At 40.7% G+C, this 25,200-nt stretch overlaps 1 protein-coding gene across 11 annotated transcripts in view; it reads right to left on the bottom strand.

Moving 5' to 3' along the window:
- The window catches only part of LOC118235548 (ecto-NOX disulfide-thiol exchanger 2-like), a 176,798-nt gene that overhangs the window by 74,975 nt on the left and 76,623 nt on the right, over window positions 1–25,200 (bottom strand). For 9 of the 11 annotated variants that reach the window (XM_035432985.1, XM_035432989.1, XM_035432988.1 and 6 more), the window contains one exon: window positions 4,067–4,210. In XM_035432985.1, the coding sequence (XP_035288876.1) occupies window positions 4,067–4,210 (144 nt within the window). Of the gene's footprint in view, window positions 1–4,066; window positions 4,211–4,329; window positions 4,404–20,396; window positions 20,429–25,200 lie in introns of those variants that run through there. The other 2 variants (XM_035432992.1, XM_035432996.1) reach the window with 2 other exon arrangements.

Raw genomic sequence — 25,200 nt, forward strand, 5'->3', positions numbered from 1 at the left:
GAAGAGAACAGTGAAACCACTCCCTTCCAAGCATAGGTTCCATATGCTAACATGTAAGTTAATAACACAATAATAATAGTTGAAACTATATGTTCAAGTTCGAACTAAAGATACAGTCTGCTTTACTGGATTGATTCAGTCACAGCATCACTAACTTAAATACGGAGGCACATCCATTTAAAATGAAAGCTGTTACAGTACGTACGCAGCACACTCTAACAAACAGAACATTTCCAGGTAACAATGCCTTACTTGCTATTCCAGTAAAAAATAAAAATAAAATAAAATAATATAAAAACCCACATTAACAGCTCGTCTTCTACGGGTCTCCTCTGCATTTCACATTAAACACTGTCAATTCCTACTCTTACAGGTCTGCAATCTGAAGGAGAAGTTAAGACACTAACATACGCAAAGAGTCCCTGAGCCCATACTATGTGAGGCAAAGACTACAATAAATAAAATAACACTGGTACTGAGCCATGCATTACATCTCATAACTACCCCCAAAAGGGAGGAAAGGAAATCAAAAAACAGAGAATAGAGACGGTGCGGATAGTTTTTTCCCGATTGCAGTTAGAGTAAAAGTGCTGATACGCAATGGATATGTTCAGCGACTCGCTGACAGCCTTTTGCCAGGCTCGAGGCTACGGGAAGGATGGGGAAAGAGGCTAATTTATTCTACGTTTCTCTTGCGCGGCTTTTAAATGGGTCACGGCAGTGTTCCCGAGGTATGCCTGCTGTTAGGAGGGCAGAGTTTCCGTTTATCTTCCCTGGCATCTCGTGCGCTCCCAAAGCTACAAATGTGTTTGCTTCGTTTATCTTCTCCAGTAGATATTAACTACAGTTCAAGTGAAATGATAAGGGTACTAAATGAGGTGCAATCAGTGAAACAGCGGAAGCTTGTTAGTCTATTGGGGAAACTATGGAACTTGGGCGATTTGCAGCACCGATATTTAGCATTTATTTGATAGGGACAGATACGTCATGTATATATATATATATATATATATATATATATATACATACATTAAATACAAATTAAAATGATAATCTGATGTATTGTTGTACTATATTATGACATTTGTAGTTTATTCTAATTCTCAGTGCTTGTCCCTAGAAAGGAGTTTCTAATCATTACAAATGCCCGTTCTTCAGAAATAGTCATTATTTCCTAGCAAGGACAAATCATTGCTCATTACGTCTACCCCTGTCTGTGTCATCCTGTCCCTCAGAGAATTCTGCCTTTTATTAGCACAAAACATTCTGTATTACTTTCCAGATGTTAATTCCTGGCATTTCAATTTGCTTTACACTGATCCGAGACTGATTGCATAAAAGATAAAGGAAAATATAATGAAAGATCTAAACAGGGCATTAAAATGTAAATGGCAATAAATTATATCTTTTTAATATGCAATGAATAAGCACCATTTTAATCCTAGGTAGTGGGTTTAGTCTATGTAACCCTGATAATGCACAGCAATGAAATTATAGGTTAAAAATACTTTTATTTTTTTATTTTTCAGCAATCAGACATCAGCAATTTTGTGGTGCAGACACAACAGAATTGTGGTGTTTGAAAACAGTGGTAGCAAAATAACAAGTGGCAAAGGGTCACAATGGTTTGGAAACTGGGCTTCCAACTTCAAGGTTGTGTAGTCGATTCCCGAGAGGAAGGGTCAATTTACTCTTGAGCAAGGTACTTAATCTGAACTGCTTCAGCAGATACACAAAGTATAAATGGATTTTATAAAAATAATACAAGCTGTGTTATTGACACCGGAAAAAAAAAAACATCTGCTAAATTTGAAAGTAAAGGTAACACATTAACAAATAATATCTTACACCTGGCCATGGTCACTGGGGCCATGAGTGCAGAGGTGAATTTAAGGTGAATCGCGCCAAAACACTCTAGTCATTAGATTCCTTTCTTAAGCCCACAGAAAGGAACATGTTCTCCTTCAAATAGACAAATTTAATTTGCAGAGGAAATCTTTGATCTGAATATGCAGCAGCCTGGCTTTCATCTGCACAATTTTCTGCACCTTATCGCTTCAGTGTAGCACAAGATGCACCAATTCTATTTAATTTCCTGTGGCAGTTAATGAAGTGTTTCATTATATAGGCACAACAGAATGCAAAAGTTTGGGCACCCTTAGTCAGATTGCATGTTTTGTGGTTTGTCTAAGTGAAAAGGTTGTGTAAACACAACATATTTCTGTAAATGTTAATGCACATTACTTCTGACTTATTGAATGTATTAACAAATTGAAAAAAAGTAAAACCATTTAGATATATTCTTACAGCTTTTCTGTGCTTTGTACTATAAGAGTAATTACCTTTTTTTCCCCAAGTACTCGGGCAGCTGCTTAGAGGAGAGCGTGTTTGTTGAGAGAACGCAGAACACCTTGAGAGGTTAGAAGGATTAGAGTGTACTTATTAAGCTCTGGAATCATTTTCACCTGGCTTAATTTAAGGCTTAATGAGTAAATCCAGTTTTGAGACCTTTTTTTTTTTATTAATGGACCAACTGGAAGGGTGCCAAAACTCATGTCAAATTTACAGTTTTATTCAACAAATAAATTCAGCAAATAAACAGCAATTGTGCATTAGAATGTGTAAGTTGTGCTTAGGTGTTTACCATGCACCGGTTGTGCTAACTTTTTTACAAGATTCAAGAAAACATGCAATTTTACCAGAGGTGCCCAAACTTTTTCATACCACTATAGGCTGTGAACAATTTGATGCAAGATCCTTTACTACAATCTCATTCATAAATGTATTATTCTCAGTTTCCATAAGGATGTGAAATATATCACTTTATTTAAATTAGTTTCACAAGGGAACACGGATAATCAGACAGGACTGAATGCACTGCAGATGTCTGTAACAGCAATGGCTTCAAGTGATACAAGTGGTTTTTTTTTGTGTAGTTTGAGAGAAGGCCCCAACCAGACCAATCAACAGAAGGCTTTGTCTTAACCCAGAGGTCGCTGTTCCAGGTTACAGTAATTCTGAGGCATTTAGGACAAACTGACCTATAAGGAACACTGCTTGTAAACGTGTGCCTCCACCCAAGTCTAACACCAACCCCTGAAGGGTCTGGGTTCTTCTGCAGACCCCTGTTCCCACAAAACTCAAGAGGCTCCACAGAACCTTCCAGATTTCACCATTAAAATTGCAGGTATCACAGGTCTCTGCAGTAGCCATGTTTGGGGAATGAGGTTATTCTTTTTCCTTTAATAATTCATTGGCTGAGCTCAAAAGGTCATTCCAAGAGTATGCTGCACAAAATAAACTTGGAACACATTCAATGGTTCAACTACAAACATTTCAGATCGGGTTCCAATGTAGGCTTTACTTCACTTTTCAAAAGATTGAGCTATCTTGTTTGTTGAGAATAAATTAAATTTGGCTATGGAAAACAAGCCATGCTCTCAGTAAACAATTGTAAATGTCAATGATTTCCTTAATTTCCAGCTATGTTTTAGTTTACTATTATTTATACTATTTATACTACTATAGATGAGAGCTACAATATACAGTACTTGGGCACAATGAAGACAAATAGTTTTAAATCACGCCGTCCAGCTAATGTATTGACTGTATTAAAAATTATTCAACTCCTCTTTCATTAGGAATGGTTTTATTCCACTTCTTAATATGCAATTGAGATTACAGCTCATTCTTTTAATTAGCACATCATAATTCAAATTGAGACCTAATTTCATTAAGACAAATTGTGACAATTAGGCTGGCTGCAATTCAAGCACAGCATATTTGTTTCATCTTCAGATGATCTGCAGCAAATTAAAGTTTAAAACTTTTTTTTGTTCTCAATTGTGTTCTTTGTTTTGTTTGTAAGCAACAGTTTGCGTAATTACAGTTCAGCCATTGCACTCTTGTCTCTGTAGTTACCTGTGTTGTACCATTCTTCTAAAAGCCTTTGTGAGCTGCACCTGCAGAACATTTACTTTCAGGAATACTGAAACCAACACAGAAAATCTGGCTCTCTTGGGAAGACATGAGGGTGATGGCCACGCATCCTCCAAAGCTACCATACCTGGGGGCAGGTTGGGTCTCTTCCTCTTCTTGCTGTTCTCTGCTCCGTTCTCCAGTGGACAGTCGGTCACCAGGGGCCCATTGGAGTTACTGAACTGTAGGGGTTCGTTGTTGGTGGCTGGGTCGAAGGGGAGCGGGTTCAAGCCTGTGCAAAAGACAATAACAAACGTTCCCATTTAACTTTGGCTCTCTATCACATGAAAGTGTCATTAAAAACAGATAAGGATTAACGTAGAGCGGGAAATACTCGGAGAAAATATGCACCATCAAAGCCAGTCCTTTTGTGAAGGTCTTGTATGGGAGGGTGAGCCAGAGTCAATTCAATGTGGGCTGATTGCAACTCTGTTCCTTACAATTCAGTGTCTTCACTTCACCACTAGGCATGTTTGATATGAGACACAACAAGATGAAATTATATGAGTCATTCGGACTCATGCACAGCAGCTATTATGTACGCTAAACAGGTAGTTAACAGAATTCTAGCATGGAAATTTTTTCTTAATTGGCACAGGGGCCCAAGCCAACAGTCAATTAACGGAGACGGCTGGGCCGAGGAGAGACAAGGCCGGTAAAAATGAAATATTCCGCACCTCTAGGTTTACCTTCGCCATGCTGGGGTTTGTTGTTCTAGAATAAACTGGAAAAATACCCAGCCAGGAAAAATAAGCATAGAATAGCCCCCGGCCTCCCCCCACCCCTGCCAGATGGAAAGGGACTCGCAGCACAAATGCAGGACCTCGACAGGAACGGCGTAATCTTCAGGATCGCACCCCTGACGGAACTGCGATCGGCTCCTGCCGGGCTTCGCGTCGCCACGTCGGAACAGCTTGCGCCGAACAAACAGGCAGATTAAATCTCCCCACCGCTTTTCCCCATCTTCGGGAAGATACGGAAGAATTCAGTCGCTGCCGAAACTTACAATAACCCCCGTAATGGATTTGCTAATGACAGAACAGCATAACAAAGTATTCCCAATAGTGTGGGGGAGGGGGCGGGGCTGTACAAACAAGGATGAAACAAATAACACATCCTTGTCTGGAGCTTGATTAAGTTCTTGGCAGACAAACTTGTGTAAATGAGATAGCAACGCCTGTTATCTTGTGATGATTCAGTGGCTAAAAGTCTCGATGAGGGAGAGGAATAATATCCCCAGCTGTCAGTAGGTCTGGGTACATCGTCTTGACTTGTATCATTTAAAGCACCATTGTAGCCCTGTCTTCTCCAGGACAAATGTGGAATGTTTCAGTATTTAAAACGAACTGAAATTGAAATAAAAAACTCATATTTTCCATCCATGGGTATATGCCAGACTAAGGGAAGGAGTCAAAAGAGCAAAGCACTGAAATTAATTGAGAAGAACAGGCAAAGGAAAGAGGCAAAGAGCCTGAGCTGGACTGCCACTCCACAGACCACTGCTTAATGCATTCTGGAGCAATTCACGCAATCACTGGGAAAATGTTTCCAGGCAACCCTGAACCTTTCCAATACACATTTAAATGCAATTGTAGCCCATTGTTAGCTAAAGAGTGCAAAGTATTGTCGGTTAATGCATGAATACTAAATGCGTAATTTGAAATGCAGATGATGAGTAAAAATCCATTTGAGGACGTAAAGTATGATGTGTAACTGGCAAATGCATTCTTGAATAAACGTTTTTAAATACCTGTGAAGGACTAGCTCCACTACCACTTAGGAACTCATCCATCTATTTCAATGGCACGTCCGAATCAGATAAAATGATATAGGGCAATAAGAAAGAACATAACCAAACAGGGAAGACATACACTAAAATATATTTTTTTAATGAGCCAGCTGTCTATAAACTCAATCGACAGATATAAATAGATATTTTCACACGGAGCCTTTAGTGATTCTGCAAACAGAGCAACAGACTCAAAACGAGGCATAAAACATACATCTGTGGATGCACAAAGGCTATATTTTTGAAGAATATTTCTCCATCTTTGTTCCCAATGAGCAATTCCCCAATGCGTTTACAGGGGGGGATTCTAAACGTCGCCGTCGATATACCGCTGCGTTTCTCTCACTATCCACCCATTGCGCTGATGTATTTGACGGGATAAGCAAAAGGACTGCTTCCCCAACAGCCTTTTCATTTCACTCTCCTCGTTATCCCCCCCAGATCCGCTTAAATTTTTCCCCATCTCTTTGCTAGGGGTGAATGAGTTTCCTTCATAATTTCATGTGATGTTTTTTTAGCTTAGGGAAGCTTCGCATTGCTTTCCTCTGCCAGCTGGGCTTTGCGACAGTGCACGTCTTACTGGCGTTATTCTGCAACCTTTCTAAAAGATGCATAAAGGCAATAAGGGGTGACAGACTAGGCAAAAGTGAGGGAAATTATTTCCTGCTGGCATTTCCTCAGCCCAAGAGAGGACTGAGTCTATTCATAATTCTGCGGCTCTTCTACCAAAACATCACAGCAGTCGAGACAGAGGCCCTGTGACTCACAATAAATGCTAGCATTAAGTCTGTCTATGCACAAATAAGTGAACAAAGAAATAGTTTTTTTTTTCTTTCCTGTTTTTCCACCCCTCAGTGCGGCACCAGTCTAGGGAGTCTCTGTCACAGCTCCTGATGCTGCATCAAACAGCAGCCCTCCCATGCAGACGCCCACGCACATCTGTCTGCCTCTGCTTGCTCAGCTCAGCCTATTGTCACCTGTCGACTGTGTCTGTCACACTAGCCCTTTACTTCCCCAGCAAACTCACAGGCATGGTGGGGTGGGAGTAATTTACCCAGGAAGCAAGCAGAAAGACACTAACAGGCAGCACACCGTGCTTAATAGCAATCACACTTTTTATTAGGTAGTGAAGGGCAGAATGCTCTGCTTTCTGCTCTGCTTTTGGGTTTCATCGACGCTTCGTCGTGTTCCCCTGTGGTGGGAGTCCCTCTGTTTCGGGCTCCAGAACCGCTAGCTCATGGGCCTGGTGCCCGCAGCTGGAACTTAAACGTCAAACGAGAAAGGGGTCCGGAAGCATGACAGGGCAGAGGATTCATTAGAGCGCCCTGGAAGAAGCCCAACCTTGGGGTCTTAGCACTGAGGTCCTCCAGCAGGGGCACTACACGTGGCGCTCTGCCAAATGAACCCGACAAGTGATGGATGATCAGTTTAAACACTCGGCATCTGGTCAAGCTTTGGAACATTCTGAAAGGACTTGACTGGCCTACACACAGCCATGACCTCAACCCCATCCAACACAATTGGAACAATTCGAAAGCTAACTGCAAGCCAGGCCTAATTGCCCAATCAGTGCCTGACCTCACAGGTGCTCTTCTGGCTGAATGAAACCAAATCCCTCCAGCGATGCTCCAACATCTAGTACAAAGGATTCCCCAAAGAGTGGAGGTTGTTAGAGAAGCAAAGGGTGGACCAAGTCCATATTAATGCCCATTATTTTGGATGAGATGTTGGATGTCAGGCGTCCACATTCTTTTGGCCATGTAGTGTATAAAGCATCAGGAAATCCTTGATGAGACGGCAGATACTCATGTGCAACAAAAAATACAAAATAGGAACTAAAACTGCATGCTGGTACTGACATTTTGTTAGCATACAGTTGGTTGACAACAAATATGGTAATATACAGTATTGAAAGTTAGCTTGTAATAAATAGGAGCATCTGTGGCCTTAATATTGGACCTTATAACTCCAGGATAAATATGGTTCAAGGAAGGCATGAAGAGAACACCGGTGCCAAGTCTCATTAAAATCCAAGCACAAGAGCCTTTGTATAAGGGCAAAATTAGCATAAAGTTTCATCAAAAGGCATGCTCAGTTGGCCAAGTCTGAGACCAGAAATCAGAAGGAATCACAAGTATCTCTGACCTTAACCTTTCACTTTGTGACCTGGAAACTTTTGGAATTCTATAAAACAGTGATGACTGAACTTTCATCAACACCTAAACAAATATGGAAAACTTGAAAACAGGAAATAGGAGGGGAAAAAAAGATTTGGTGACCGTGGCCACTGACATCTTGACTTGATAATTAGAAAGATTTTGGAAATTTTTTATCCAACTGTATCAAAACCCCACATTGTGCATTCATGCTAGAGGGCACATTAATGAGTTCACCACCTACCTACAAAAAAGGAAAGCTATTTTCCCCTTTAGGGCTGGGTGATAGCGATCATCGCCACCATGTGGTGTATTGCTTTTTTTAAAGTTTTTTTTTCTTTAATTTTACCTGATGTGGGTGTGAACATCCAAACTTCAGAAACCACGTGAAATGTTTTGGGGGTAAAAACATCACTGGTGTTATCTATTGGGTAAGACAGCCAATCAGCAGCAAGGCCTTACAACTTCCACATGACTGACGAAAAGACATCACATGATCACATGGAGGCTATACGACCTTGCTGTCACTTGCCTGTTTTATCAACACTCAACAGTTATCAGAGGTGATGTTTTTTTTCTTCTGGGAGCATTTCACATGGACTCTGAAGTTTGGAAGTTTACTACCGCATCAGGTACAATTAAAGAAAAACAACAAAAAGAAAGGCAATAGATCACATTGTGGCGATTATCAGTATTCCATTTGGTGATTATTGTTGTGGTACATCAACCACCCCTAGCCTGAAATTCAATTAATTATGGTCGATGGTGGTAATGCTGGAGCGAAGAAACGATTTTAAAATCTTGTGTCCAAAGCAGGTGCTAGGACCCCACCCCCACCCACTACCATGGTATCACCCTCTACACCTGAGGACAGCCCTGAGGGAACAACTAGAGGACAGAGACGTTGTGAAATTGGGGGGGGGGGGGGGGGTTTGGACCCTAAGGGGCCTCTGCAGGGAACAGATGTTTCGTGAGAGGCTCGACGATCCCCATCACATTCGCAGCGCCACTGAAGCAGCTTTGCCTCTGATCAGCGCAAAGAGGGATCGACTCCACCAGCCTGAAGCCTCCGTGGCATGCAGCACAACGCGTGCCGGCAGGGGAGGAATTTCAAATCCAGCTGAAACTGGAACGAAGAGACCGGGGTTCCTGAGAAGCGCTCTCTGACACAGATCGCAGACATGTTTGGAACGCTTTCCAGGCGAGGCGTGTTACAGCGCTCCAGGTACACGTGTGTCCCACATGGGGCGTGGGCACACCGACTCCTCCGCTGTCCTGCCGCTTTAATGTCACGGCATGTTCACAGTTTATTTTCCCCACCCCAAAGCTAAATATAAAACGGGTGAAGCTGTCTCGTTTACGTGATTAATTCAAGGAAGACGCCGCCTCAGAAACCATATCAAACTTGCTCATTTGGAGCCCAAAATTGAGGCTGAGCCTGTTTATGACAGTGGGGTGGGGAAGCTTGAGACCATTAATCATCTCAGAGCGTGAAAAATAACAGCAGACAACAGAATTTATTTTGGGGAGAAAACAGCCACGCTTTTTCACAGATAATTAACACATGACCAAGTTATATTGTGTCCCCACTTTAAATTTGCCATCGATCTGAACTCGCCATTGTACCACTCACACCTGCACAAGGACTGCCAGAGCTGAAGCACTATAGGATAACCTGGCTGGCAGCCGGTGAGATGTATCTTTCAGACTGTTGCTTAGTGACAAATTACAAAGATAAGGCTCTTTACTTTTTTTATTCTTTCTAACACACCCATAAAAAAGGCTGCCTTCAAGAAATTCAGCTCCAAAGTGTTTGGATGAAGCTGTATTTGTAAACTTTTGAAAATGCTAGCCTGTGAACGCTAGTCACAATAGAAACATATTAAACAGATTAGGTCTAATTGAGTCTTTACTGACAACCATACAAACAAAACGACAGAGAAACTTGCCAACGTAAACATTCATAAATAGACGCAGTCATTCCTCTTTTACCACACAAAGACGACAGGCAAGTACAACACACTAATGGATGATACATAAATAGTATTCAGAGGTCTGGTTTCCAGGCACAAAAACGTGGCCCCCTTGATTTAATTCACTAATGATTCCAAAATGAATGAGTTTTTCCGTGCAACCACCCACCAATGTGAGAACACATGCCGGCACAAGACCACAGCCCAAGAGCCTAAAACAGATGTGTTATTCGAAAAGGATGAGACCAGGTTTCTTCTTGCCCCTCGAGTTATGCTGTAGAATTAAGGCAAAAATCGTTACAGCTTCATGAACTGAGCAGGGAGTTATAAAATCCTAAATCTGTTTTATTACAAAAAATATCTTATTACGGAAAATCTGCCTTATTACGGCAGCTTCCAACTTCTGTGTACTTGGTTCCGCAAACCATGGAATGATACAGACCCCTCCCTGCTATGGTCCAGTCAGCTGAAAACAGCATTTAGGAAAATAGTGTCGTCTTTTATACCATGCAGGGTTGACATTCTGCAGGTCATGGCCTTTTCTCAACCGTAAAAAAAATAAATATATATATATATATACATATATACATATCAGATAAATATGATAGACGTACAGACAGCAATCTTAGGACAGTTGAACTGGATTGTGTTGTAGATAATTATATGTGTGAGTTTGAGGAGAAAAAAATAGTAATTAAAAAAGAGTAATTAAGGTTGACAAACGAATGAGCAAGATACAATGATTATTGTCCAGATGTTGCAGTTTCAACCCACATTCTTTTTATGTTAGATCGTGGGCTGGAAATCGTAATATATTAACAGTAAACATTGAAGTTGGCTCAACCTCCAAAGTTTCTTTTCTTTCACTTATTTAAAACAAAAGCATATCATCCATTTTAATTCAACACAGAAAACTGCATTATATAAGATATTTGAGAACAGGCTAACTCAGATGGCAATGAAGATAATATCATTATCAGAAAAACACTTTCAAAATGTATAATATGAACTTGGACAGATATAATTAACATTCAAATCGCTACAATGCAAGGCAAAGCTAGAGAGAACAGACTTCCTCTCATCTCAGGAATGCCAATCAGGGGTCAGCACTGTGAGTTGAGGTCCCAGAATGCATTAGGGCTTTTGAGCAAAGTGCCTGTTTTTATAGAAAACTCCCTGAGGATAGTTCAGGCTTCAGGTCCATACAGAACAGCATTTCACTGCTTGCGAACACACACACTGGTGAATAAATAATGATCACCACCACAATCCAAAGCGCGGTCTAATTTCTCCCAAGGTCAAGTGACATGGCACTGGCATTCCCCTTTGTGCTGACAGCATGCACCCCAGGGTGTGCAAACTATAATTAGAGAAGAGTACAAGCTATACTCCACAAATGCTTTTTGAGCACGGTGTTGAAATGGAGTCACATGGTTACAAGGCAGCGTTAGATAAAGAACAAGAGAAGATGCATTAAATAAGTGGACCATTACAGGAAAAAGGAATTGCTGTCCTTAGGAGACCAGACACTGGCCCTCTCTCAATACACAGCCAAAAGTAACTCACACAGGGTTTGAAGTTTAGGATATTGAATAAAAAAAATTAACCTGGCTGATTTTGATTGTCACATCAACGCCGACATGCTAGTTGTCTTAGGGAGCTCATTAACATGGCTTTTCACCTGGTGCCAAGCATACACCAGAGTTATATTTAACGGATCAGTAGTCTATCAGAAGGGCGTCTGCCAAATGAATGTAATGTAATGTACTGTGTAGATATGCCATGATCGCAGGATTCAGGTGGGAAATGGAAAAAAGTGTGGAGTGTAGCTCAGTTTTACAATAAATGAATGAATGAATGAAATTCAATGTCTCAAACTAACAGTGTACATATACAGATACGCACAAGGAATAATTTTTTAATGACACACGCAAATATTTTGACAGATTTAATAACCCAGGTGAATAAGCCCAGATTCCAAGGTCTACATATGAGTGCAATGAAAGGAATTTAATGAGCAGCAGTGCCTTTCTTTTCTATAACCAGACCACTGAACGTGGAAGGGACTGTTGACCACCTTCCCTAGACATGCCTCTGCCACTTAGATTAAATCAGGGCCAAAGACGAAACGGACAGGGGCACAGGTATTACCGCGAAAGCATTCATTAAAAAATTAATTAAAGTACCACATGGGCAGCATCTGTGGCAATAGGCTCCATCTTGCAGTTTGACTTGAATGGTTTAAGGCAGACCTTCAGTTGGGTATCCACAGGGATTTCCTTGCTTAATCTGCTCAGAAATCAGATGAGATTAAGCAAAAACCAGTTGGTTCTGTAATGCGTTTTCACATTCAAACAGCTGAGTTTAATCGCCGCAGCCTGTGTTCAGGTAGCTGAACACTACTGGGGAATCCAGACAGGTAAACTTGTTCACAACTATCTGCTGGAAATGCGTAGGGGTAGAGACCACTGAGTGGGAAAATATGGGGATTCCAGACGGCTGTCAGAGCGGTCTTCTGCATCACAGGTGCGGTACTCTGTCACAGACAGGTATCTGTTGCCTGCAAGTGCCTTCAGTCATCGTTTAATTGCTCCGGCTTTTCCCAATCAAGGCGGGGATTCTCCCAGCTGGCGCTCCGCCGTGAGGCTGGCAGACGTTAAAGACTCGGAAGACGGAGGCTGTCACAGAGTAGCAAAGAGTACCATCGAGTACAAGAGAGGAACATAGAGGACCAGAGAGGACCATCGAAATGCTATAGTTCTGTTACTCTCATCAGGGTGGCATTTTGGAAAAGGTTCCCCCTCATACAGGCTGTGGCTGATTCAAGGCGTGCTCTCCAATGAATTCTTCTGAGGGGAGGAGGTGAATGTGTAATCTTAAGTAATGTAATTTGTCTGGAACGAGACAGTCGTATGCAGAAGCGGAAAAGTACAGATTTAAAAAGACAATACGGCTAGTTCAGCCACTTCGCCATGATTGCCAACCGCTAAGCAGGCAATGTTTGATGAGGGATTGTGTAGCATTTGACCCAAACAGAATATCATCATCAAATATTCCCCAAACTGAGTATGAATTTTATTTTCGCAATTGGCCTTTAAATAACTCTAGAGGACATGTCTGTACTATTAAACTAAGGCTAAAATGATGAATCATCCCACAAATTACAAATTAAATACTTCCACTTTTATTAACTTCTGAATTCTAAGATGCCTGACTGATATTGGTTAACTTTAAAGCACAATGAATGCCAATGTCCCTTCAACCAGAGTATACTTTAAACAAACGTTCATGAGCTGTGTACTGAGTGGTCACAATACAGATATAACCCAATCTATTTAAAAAGCTGCTAGAAGAGCAACACATTCTGTCATGGGTTAAATGGAAACATACTCGCTGGAAAACTAATGTAATCGGTATTCATTATATCGGTGACAAGGAGAATATTCATCTTCACCCTCTCTGTCATCCCAACAGCTCTCGGGGGATTCAGTGAAGGTTAATTTATTTAAATCGTCCAAACACTCATTTCAATTCCATTAAACACAACTAATGAATCTTTCGCTTACTGTATAATCAGCTTACACTGTCCCCCAAAAGCCCCCGCGTCCCTCCAGGGACAGAACATTTGTGGGCTTAAAATGGTAAAACATCCCGAGAAAAGGTCATACTGATTTGCGTTTGTGCGTGTGCATGTGTGCGTGCATCCATGACTGCTTTTTCTAGACTGATAATCTTGTCCATCAGATAATGGTTTCTAGAGACAAATGACTGCAGACAAGGATATCAACACCATCTTTGAGGCCACAGAACAAAGAATCAATTTCCCATCTTTCAATTCTCCTTGAGTGCATTGCTATACCATTTGGACAGGGGTCTATCAAAAGCTCATATTCAGGCCTGTGTCAACAACTGAGCACCCCTGCTGCATGAACAGCTTGCACATTCTGCAATATTGGGATGACAGGCATGGGCTTGGTGGGGCATGTCCCATGCCTACATAGCACAGACAGTTTGGTACTTTCCATGGTTTCCTACAGAAGTAACCGCAATGACCAGATCACATGTTTCTTGGTATAAATGTCTGTAAATGTGAATGCTACATGCTGCTGCAAAAATTTTCCCATGGGGATAATCAAGTATTCTGTCTATTTATCCAACTACAATATTTATTTTAGAATCAATATTTATGAGGCCACAGAAGCTCCGTGAGACGCTATCATCGTGGCTGAATGAATAGCTCAGCAGCACTTACACGGTCCAGATTTCATGCCAAACCATGTGGCCCATTCATGTATTGAACAACGCCTTAAGAGGATGAACCACCCAACAGCCACAAGGCTATTTTATTTAGACAAAATAATATTCAAGAAAGACTGTTTGGGTTTGTGCCACAAAGAAAGCAAAACAAATCTGAAAATAAAAATGAAATCCCACAAGAGCTCTAAGAACATGTTCTCAGCTGCAGAGTTCCTGAAGATGCCCTTTTTATGTGCTGGACTTGGGAGAAAATGAGTGGGAGTTCGTACAGCAGCTGGGATGCCACATTACTGGCCAAGCCGGCAAACAGCTTAAAGAGGCGGACACGGACATGACGGTGAGCTTTGTGGGGTTATGATTTAAGGCCTGAACTTAAGCCAATCCATCATCTGCCTGAATAATAGATCCCAGTGTTCCTAAAAATTGGCTTGGAGAAGACAGAGACGGGAGGTGCCTAAGCACTGAGCACCAAAATGGACTGGTTGAGTAATGTCGTGTCAGTCTGAAGGCAAGGAATGTTCTAGAACCTGAATTATGGCCAATGTACATTCAGGTCACTCAGGAACGCTCAGACCCTTACCTTGGGTAATTAAATAAATAGTTACTGGAAGAATAGATCTCCTCTCTAAGGATCTGTTCACAACAGTGCAAATAAGATTAAAAGCTCAACTGTTGTGATGGAATTGAGCATTAATGTTGTGATAATATCCTGTAATATCCTGTTGGCACTACAAGTTTGCTCTGCTGCCATATTTTTCTCATACAACCTCAAAACCTGGTGCCTGCCTCCTTTGTGGATTGTCTTCACATACTTTTTTTCCGGGAAAAGCAATGGATTCTTTTTGTTTCCTTGCTTTGCCTCAATCATAATTTTTCAGGAAACAACAACAGTAGACTCCTTCCAACTGAAAAGGTGCATTGGTCTATGAATGATTAATTTTCAAATCTCTGTGCTCCCTTGTTTTTCGATAAACAGTTTTGGATTCAGGCTACACTACCATACTGCCTAGTTTTATTCCCCAGGACAGATACTGTTTTAATAAAGCAGGTAAATTATTCGCATCTCAAAATTAAAATCCATCTCCAGATGGTCCCCCGATGTGCATTTGAGAAGGATTGTAATCAGGGTCATTCCCTGTGCAGTAAATGAAGCGCCCACACCGAGGAGACTGAGGAGGTGTCTGCATCGTGGTGACCTTTTATTTACGATGATGTGGATACCCCCTCAGTGTGGGTACTTTACACCCTTCTCTCCCTCTGAGGGGAGCTTACTGCACAGTGTGCAGTCAGTGTCATGGCAGGTTTCTGGTCTCCCCCATTAAGTACAATGGTCTTATGAATCTTGTCTGCTAGATTTGTGACTTAATTTTATTTTCGCTGCAGGATGTATTTAGCTCTGATTCTACACTTCGAACTAATTCTACACTTCGGACTCTTCGGATTGGGATGTCAAAAATGTGTGAGGTGACAACACAGTAATTGCTTCAAACAAAATGTTCTATCAAGCAATCTTTGACATGTCTTTGACATGACATGCTCAATGCCTCTGAAATTATGATGGCCCCACTTCTACATTACCGCTTTATTGCAAGGACCTCAGTTTAATTGTAAAGGCTTTATTCAAATACACCTGCCCTTCCCTTGAAGCAAACCCCTTTGCTAATCCAGCATTGGCCTCAACAGCACTCCATGTCCAATCAAAATTAAATCTTGGGATAGTCTTTCAGCTACCCTTTGTTTCGCTTTCCATGTTGAGAATGAGGAAACGTAATTGAATTTTGTGTCTGAAATCCGATCGCTAAAGGGAACATGGAAGAGGGAGCCTGCCATCGCCGCAGCTACAAAAGCATGCTTTCAGAAGAAAAACTGCCATCTGAGGCCACTTCACAATACACGAGATATGCCTTGATGGCACCCCAGGGAAACAGACATCCCCCCATGTCTAAAATTAACCTCGGTCTCCCATTTCAACTGATGCAGACCAGGCTCTCACGGCTCAATGACCCCACTGTCATATTCCTCCTTTCAGTCAAAGTGGGGGGTCCTTCCCTTGGCAGGTTTCTATGGCGATAATCAACGTGTGGACAAACAGGGGCCTTTCTATCAGATCTGCCACTCCGATGGTCATCGACCACACGGAGGGGAGCCCGAGGTGCTTTTTCTCCTGAGCAATGTCATTGTCCTCTCACTAAACTGTGCATGGGCACACTGTGAAAAAACAAGAGCCCAACATGAGGTGATAATACAATGTTTGGTCACATGAAATAAACGCTAATGTACTAGTGGGCATGTGGCGCTGGGAACTTGCTGATGAGATTCATTATGCCAGGATAGGGCATAGCCTATTTAAGTAATTCTCTTTCTTTCTTTTTTTTTGGTAATCTCCACAGGAGACATTATTTAACAGGTTCCAAATCTGAAAGTAAGTAGGCTTCAGTAGGTAGGTAAGTAGGATTTAAAAGTATAACAAATTTTTTTTTTTTAAAACACGAAATGGTGAAACACTTGGTTCTGCCAGCGATAACGAGGAACTAAATAAGGAAATAAGCAGAAATAGATCAGGCAAAGTGAAAAGGAAAATCAATCTGAAAAGGAATCTGCACAGCACAGGGGAGACTGCGAAGGGCCGTGCAGCACAGGAGCCAGGCAAGGCTGAGGGAACACCGCACTATTAGCAGCAGAAGGAGAGTGATGGGGCCGGCCCAAATCAGACACACACGCCACGGGCCTCGCTGATGTCTCGCGCTCCAGCTGCAATCACCTACAAAGAGGGAGCAGTTAGCGGCAATATCCATCAGAAAATTCTCCTCCCCGTTTCCCTTGAAATACACTTATTTTTTTTTAGCTTCTCAGATTTTAAATTCTTTTGTTAAAGAGCACTTCAGGGCTCAGAAAGAAAAACTTAAGAGTAAGAATGAGGGGAAAAAAAGGTTGAGTCATCATCACCAATTCATATTCCTTTGTATAATTCAAGAAAAAAAAAAAACATGAATTCATACATTCTAAAAAAGTTTCAAATTTGTGATGGTCTGTATTAACTCAGGATTAATCCCATAATTAATTAATAGTTTTCACTGACCACTAAGCAGCAGTCAGACACAGGGAGTTTGCAACAGACCTCTAAACAGGTTAGCTATTAGACAGCACAGGAGAAGAATTTTACCATTACCAACAGGGCTTGACATAAACACCCGCCATCTGCCAAATGACTGACATTTAGAGAATATTAATGGCAAATATCAGCAATGCGCAGAATCTCTGATGTTAATTATCTTGAAGTGTATGTTTTGTTAAGAGTTTGTTAAGAGAGGCTGCTTAGAGATTTTTCCACCCACTCACTCTCTCACAGTTTACTCAGGCTGGATAGATATAGGCTAATGGTTTCCGTTCAAATATAATGATATGGCCAAACAAATGCATGCAGTTGCATTCCCCAATTACCTAATTATATTTATTTATTTGTTTGTTTGGCTGTCAATGTATTTATTTGAGGGGGGGGGGCGGGGGTGTTAGGTGAAAATGCTGAGTGGCTAGTGCCTTTGGAAAACCACTAGCCACAGTGGCTGGTGAGCCAAAAAGTTAACTTCAAGCCCTGATTACCACTTACCCATACAACAATAAATGTGTGGCTTGTGCACACAAAACTACAGCAGAAAGCAGTGCAAGTCTTCGGGTCATTCAAGGCTTCTTAAAAATAAAACATAAAAAACTTACCAGAGGTATATTGTGAATACACCCTTTACTTTTAATCTTCTTGTTAGCCAGAAAGTGACCCCTACAATAGATTTTTTTTTTCACATTGAACTTACAAGGGATGGACTGCCACAGTGCTCTGGAAACAGATCAGTATTCTGTGAACAGCTCGATCAAATCTAATTAATTAAAAGCACTTGAAACAAAAACAAGCATTCATAGTGTTCCCACAGGATCTGGGGATTTGTTTCGAATGCTGCCATAGAAGATAAAGGACTATCCCCCGGCCACACACCAAGTGCCGAAGACATGCATGCGCTTAAACACTCAAACACACAAATCAGAATGACAGCCAGGAAAGAACGCACCACTTCAGATTATACTGAAAAACTCATCATTTTAAGTAAGTTAGCCCTACTGACTGATGCTCAAAGCTCACCGCAAAGAGTACATGCTCATATCTGCTTTTGCAGATTTGTTGCAAACATGTCTTTTAAATTACATTAAGCCAACTGTGCATCCCTAGCTTGTGTTTCACTTTATTTTGCATGGATGCCTTGTTAAAGAGGGATAAAGAAATAATACAACCCCCTAAGGATAGCCCCGTTTGCAATAAAGTAAATTTATGTAAAAATGTGCATCAATGCAGATACACACAGTACTCTGTACACACGGAAAAGCTACAGTAAGTAATGAATGCTAGCCTGCAGTAAATGTCAGGTTTTATTTACCAGGTTCATAAAGAAAAATGGGAAAAAAATGAAGTATACGTGTTTTCCAGAAATGTCAATAATTGTAATCATTTCTATTTAATGATGTATTTTTTCTTATCTCTGGGCAAGCTTTTCAGCCCATTTTTGTTATAGTAAAGGATGAATTGCCAGTTTCTTGACTTGGCGCCGGTACAACAAAACTATCCACAGCACTTCAGCTGTAAAGTCACTCAGGAAATGAATGGCACAAAGGCCTCCTCCCAGATTAGCACTAAGCCTCTTTGAAAACCAGGCAAACACAATAAAGCAAATAAAAATACAGCAGGAGCTTTGCTATAATTTGATGTTGCTGGTTTTGATACAAGTGTCTGATACCGTGCTCATAAATACTGAGCCTGAGGAGAAGTTAAAATACCTTGATGTTAAAACTGCCTTGATTAACTTAAGTGTTGTGATGCGATAGTTCACAGTCTTCCGTCTTATCCCAGCATGCTCCTCTGGAGGTCTGAGGTCTGACAGCATAGAGGTGTCACCTTAGGGCTAAATTGCGATCTTCTAGTATAATCCTTGGTGCACATAATGTGCAAAGGCAAGGTTGGAAAAATACTCTGAAATGAAAAATTAAACACAGATTTTGTTTCTCAATGGCTTACATGAACTTCAATATAAAGGTCAAGTTTTGGAACACTGCAAATCCTGATGAAAGACATTTGAAAGAAAAACAGATAATAAAGTAAAGTACAATAATAAACATTTAAGTATACAGGGGGCACAACCCCAAGCAGTACTCTTGGCTGATTCAATGAGGAGACGGTCAAAAGGTCATTGTGCTCTATTTTCAGACTGCATGGGGGGAAAGGGGTCGAAAGACAGGCACCGGTTCAAGTTGCCTGAAGATGGGAGTTCACTTGCACATTTCTGAGAATGGGAATTCACTTGTCTGATAAGGGGCATTTTGTCAGTTAACTACAATAACAAAGGGCACAAATTTCATTTAGGCTTTGAATTTGTATGGCTGCTCATTGCTATGGTCTGTTTCTGTAGTTTCAGGTGGATTGTGAACAAGAAAATACTATTTGACAAAAGAAAAAAAAAGACTCGTATTAGTTAACACTTTAGATGAGCATGTTCCTTTCCAAGGAATGATAGGGAATGGGTGCTTGCAACTTGCGAGTATGATAAGAATATTGCCATGCAATCTGGAGTATTATAAGTTATAATTATAAACCTGCAGTCAAAATGGCAGAAACTCTGCAGCACTTCTACGTGGTAATGCTTCAACATCACACTGCATACTGTACCGAGTGATGCAGAAGCCTTCAGGTAGACCACTTACTGGAAAACCGAGGAGAAATGAGCAGGCATTTCATCTTATGCACACAGTGATGACATTATTGACTTTCCAGAGGAGAGAACCATCTCCGGCTCTAATCACATGCACGATAAAGAGAGCAGCAAGATAGTATTTAATATTTAAACACACTGAATCTGTGGCAGGCTTTCAGCTTAATTTTATCTTTCAGTAATAGACATATCTACAAGAGGAACAATTTTTTATTATTTTGAAAATATTTTCAAAATACAACTCGTCCCCATGACCACAGGGAGACACAAAACCAATAAATGAGCCTGCAGTCTTTACTGTATTCCTATATTTGTCACACAGTAACATTAACATGGAGCCAACAAGAATGTGTCAAAGTACAGCCTAGATTAAAAACCATGCTGTTGTAAACCTGCTGAGTGACCACCTTCTTTCTCATTGATATGTAATGGAGCTAGTCCGTTGGCCTGAACTGTGAGTGTATTGGCTCCTCCGGTCTCCTGTGTTCCTCACCTCAGTGCTGCTGGGCCATGCTGCCTGGCTATCTGCATGGAAGAAAAATGCGAGGCCTTTCTGAATTACAACATAACTGCAAGCATCACAGATAATCTGGCCTGCAGCTGGGGCTCATGAGCTCTCCCCTGCCATCCATTGATTTTTGCACAGTCGCATCCTCACTTGGTATTAAAAATTTTACTGTTCGCAGCCCAGGAGTAATGGCACTCGCTGAGGCTGCAGACGAGGGCCATTTAATAGGGGAAAGAGACAGCGCTCATACTAAACGTGGGAAATGAACATCAAGCTTGATAGGAGGCCCTCGTGGCTACCTAACCGATTCCAGCATGTCGGTACTGGCGTGAAAAGAATGGCCTCTTGAATGAAGGATGCCAGTACGCCATAATCAGTAGCCATGTTTAATCTGCCTGCCACGGCACCTTTGTTTCAAGGACAGAGCCTGCTGCAATGGACCATCATACTGAAAAGGACTGCAAGGTAACCAGTGTCAACATGCAAGACCTGCGCGCAAGGACAAACGGGGTCTCTCAGACACGTTCCATCAAGAAGAGAGCCGGACCGATATAACCGCACTGCTTCACGAGAGGCCGAGAAAGACAGTTTCAATATGCGTTTTCGCGGCTGAGCTTCGAGACCGCTCAGCTCACATGAAGATTAAGTGCCTGTTTTTTTCTGGCCGGCAGTGTCGCTACAAGGATCGGAGAAGAATATCTGTGCTACTCTTAATTGATTTCCCCAGCTGTGAGGACATCTCTTAGGAGACCAGCTCATAGAAAACACTGCCAAACACCAAAGGGCACGCTGTCCGATATTCCATACCTATTTAAGGCGTGATTTGAAAGTGTTTTGCAGCTTGACTGTGTAATAGAATAATGCCCTGTTCCCATCATAAATTGCACCCATCTATTTCAGGTCTGTTCTATTACAGATAATTGCACGCACAGCGATCCAGACAAAGGCTTCATGTACCGCAAAGACTTCAGACAATGATACTTCCACCAGATATTTCCACACACCATTACGGCATACCAAATTACTTTCCCTAATTAGACAACCGAAAAGGGCAGCTTTGAGTGCCTATGAATCAAACCTTTCCTAACCGCAACAGGGGGGTAAAGAAACATCAGCTGTACAGATTCTCAATCACCTCACCAATAATACTGAAGGCAAAAATGTAGTGGATGTAAATCACAGATTTCCTAAAGTTGCATGGTCAACTGTAAATCATCACGATCTTCTTCTGAAGAAACAGACACCATCGGTCTGTAATATACAGCTGAGCCAAAGGAGGAAGGGAAACTGCATAATGACTAAAGAGGCAATGAATGTTCACATTGTAGACCAGCATAGCAAAGGCCATTCTCAATTCTGTCCTGGTGATGCAATTAGGTTTAGAGGTCTTTCCGTAGAGATGACCATGACAGGAGCACACACACACACATATATATATATATATATATATATATATATATATATATATAGTCAGGGAAAAGAGGATTATGTGAAATATGTACAATTTTCTGAATCCAGCGGTTTTAATCAGTTAACACCCCCGTTTGACGTCCGGCAGTCTGAATACCGAACACAAGGTCATCAACAGTTAAAAACCCGTCACTTATCCAACATGTAAACTAAATTTAGCCGATTTAATTTGTTAATTATTATCAAAGATATTAATTATTAATGAACTCAAAACAAATAAATGAATTAAGTTACAACACATATGTTTGATCTAAAGATGAGGTTCAACTACCTTAAAATTTTTTTAAAATATTACGTACGTGGGCAAGTTACAATCACAAAAGAAATGAATGAAAGAAAATACCAAACCACAGCTTATTTCTTCCCAAAATAGTCCCAGAAAACCAAGATCAAAGTCCAAATAGTCCAAAAAGCCAGGAATTTAAATGTAAAAATGCCAAGTGAGCTGTAAGACAAAAATGTTGGTGCACTGAAGCTGTTCTGGTTTGTGGTGGCCAAACACACCTCACTAAGACACTTTATGTTGGTTTTTACTTTACTTTGTAACCCATCTGTGTGTGTGTGTGTGTGTGTGTGTGTATATATATATATATATATATATATATATATAATTTATGAAGTCCCTGCTGAAAAAGCAAACCTCGGTCAGATGAGCATGCTGAAGAAGAACATTGTGCACTCTCTGGGAAAAAAATATCAAACACCACAACCCAGATAAAGCTCTCTGGTTTCCTCCATTAAAGCAGTGCTATGACCTCATTCTCTTGAGATATTTACTCAGGATGAATGAATTTAAAAGACAGCAATCTTCTCAAAACCCGTCATGCCATGGCAACCAAACACTCAAAACAGGGACAGCTAGCATCAGCCTCTCTCTTCATTCATTCATTTTCTAAGCCAAAAATGAAGGGAAAAAACATGCTGCTTAATCATAAGGGCTAACATGACGTTTGCAGGGGCAATGTTTGCACATGAAAGTCAATTGCTGCTAGTTGATATTACCTCTGTGTCTATACCAGAACTGCATAGCTAAAGTGACTTCTGAGTGGGTAGGCAAGTTTTTTGATTAATAATGAATGGATGTCTACCCAACTGGGCTTGATATTAGCATGCGCCACAGCACAAGTAAGCTGGGCAATTGCCTCGAGAGAGTTACCAGGCAACAGCTGGGATGGTGGTGGTGTGTGTTATTTACAGTGGAGCTTGACTAGTTGATCCTCCTTTTTTAAAATTGAGCAAAGAAAAATTGTGCCTTGGTGCAGAAGGATCCAAAAATAAATAAGTAAATTAATTGGGATGGCAAGTATGTTATCCTGCCAAGTTATGGCTTGGCGAAACATGCCCCATACCTATACAGCACCAAACTTTTTTTTTGCACTTTGATTTCCTACAGAAATAACCACCGACTCTCAGCCCTTGAGAACATAAACGTCTGTACCTTTGGACCTCATGTAAACACCCAGAAGTCAGACAAAACTTCACGTCCACACAATAGCACAAAGCCGTATACTTGGGTTATTTTGCATTTTTCTCCTCCTTTTTCCTGCGGATTTAGTCACAAATGCCCCAGTCCCACAATCAGTAATTCAATGACATTTAGCTACATGTTCTGCCAATAACAACATCTGATCAAAGTAGTCTGATCAAAGTAGCCAATTGCAGGATACTCAGATGTGCAGGCAAAATGAACACGGTGTGTAAAAGGTAGTCAAAGTTCTTTCAAATAAAGATAAAATGATGACATTAAAGAAAGTATTTTTTTAATGCAAAGACATGTCCCATTGTTTGAACCCTTTTAGGTAAAATACATCATATTTTAGACAGTTTTGCTTTTGCAATTTTGAACAAGTTTAACATTGGCTAGCTTGCCAATGATACGTGCTGTCACTGACGTTACTGAAGACTACACTGAAATAATACACCTAAATTTGCGTTGTGATGCGGTCTGGTCGTATGGGAACCTGCGTCATACTGCTACCGGGTTTCAGTACCCAACCCCACACATGAATCAGACAGGAACATAACAACAATATGAAGGATGCAGCTACACAACGGGCGGCAGTGTATTATAATGGGTAAGGAACTGGTCTTTTATCTTAAAAGTCACAGGTTCAATTTCCTGGGTAGAGCATTGCCATTATACCCTTGAGTAAGGTACTTATACATTTATATCGGGCTGCATAAATGGATGCAATGTAAATCCTATGTAAAACGTTGTGTAAGTCTGGATTAAAGCATCCGCTAAATGGCTCTAATGCAATGTAATGTACAAGGCAGACCTACTATTACAGGCTTTGCCCACCTAGGGGCTGGTTCTGCGGGGCTGCAGCTGGGAACAATTGGAGTCCTTTCACAACAATGTTACATGCACCGATCAAAATGATCAAGCTGTATAAATCTGACCGGTCATGGCCATTGAAGTAAATAAGTGTTTATTGCAATACTGATATTCAAATTACATCACAATATTCAATAGATTTGTTTAAGAAAAGTCACAAATGGGGGGCATCATGGATTTCATCACAGTAGATTTATAGATTTTCAGTAAGTGACTGTCAAATTGACTGCTGTGATGTTTTTTTAGGTGAACTGCATTTTAACTAGGCCACTGTAGCTACCTTGCAGATGCGGCAATTTAAAATCAATGTTATCCAGGCCTATAGATCATGTACCGAGATACAAATTTTATAGCAGCATAACATTCACATTTACAGACATGTATACCAAGAAAGATATGATTATTTGCACTAAAAAAAGGGGGAATGTAGAAATAAATAAAGATTTTGCCCTATTAAATAAATATTGAATCTTATAAACCAAACAAGTTTTTGCCATTAATGTACTGTATGTTTGTGGGTCAGATTAAGTAAAGCCGATTAAGTAAAACACTATCATTTATTTTACAATGTAAAGCAATAAAAAAATAGATAATAATGAATATTTTCTAATTACTATTACTATTATAAAAACAATAGCAATTCTCTTCAGATGGTAAGATGAAAATTCACAGGGCTAAGTTACATGAAATAATTTAGGAAACATTGGGTAGCATTGCCTTGGAATACAGCTTGTTTAATTTGAGTGATCTAAAACAGCCAATATTATTCATTGTAACGTGGCCTCATTTTGCAATCAATACTTTTAACAGCAGAGATAGATTTTTAAAGTTTTAATGAATGACTTATAGACAGTGTTTTGTATGCTTGAGTAAATTGGCATTTTTGTTAAGATAAAACAGATGACGCATCTCAAGACAATTTTAGTGGTTACACTCTTGCTCCCCATTACTTCCTTCGCTGTCCCATCTGCTGGAAGATCT

Source organism: Anguilla anguilla, chromosome 9 (genome assembly GCF_013347855.1).
Source record: "Anguilla anguilla isolate fAngAng1 chromosome 9, fAngAng1.pri, whole genome shotgun sequence".
Taxonomy (NCBI): domain Eukaryota; kingdom Metazoa; phylum Chordata; class Actinopteri; order Anguilliformes; family Anguillidae; genus Anguilla; species Anguilla anguilla.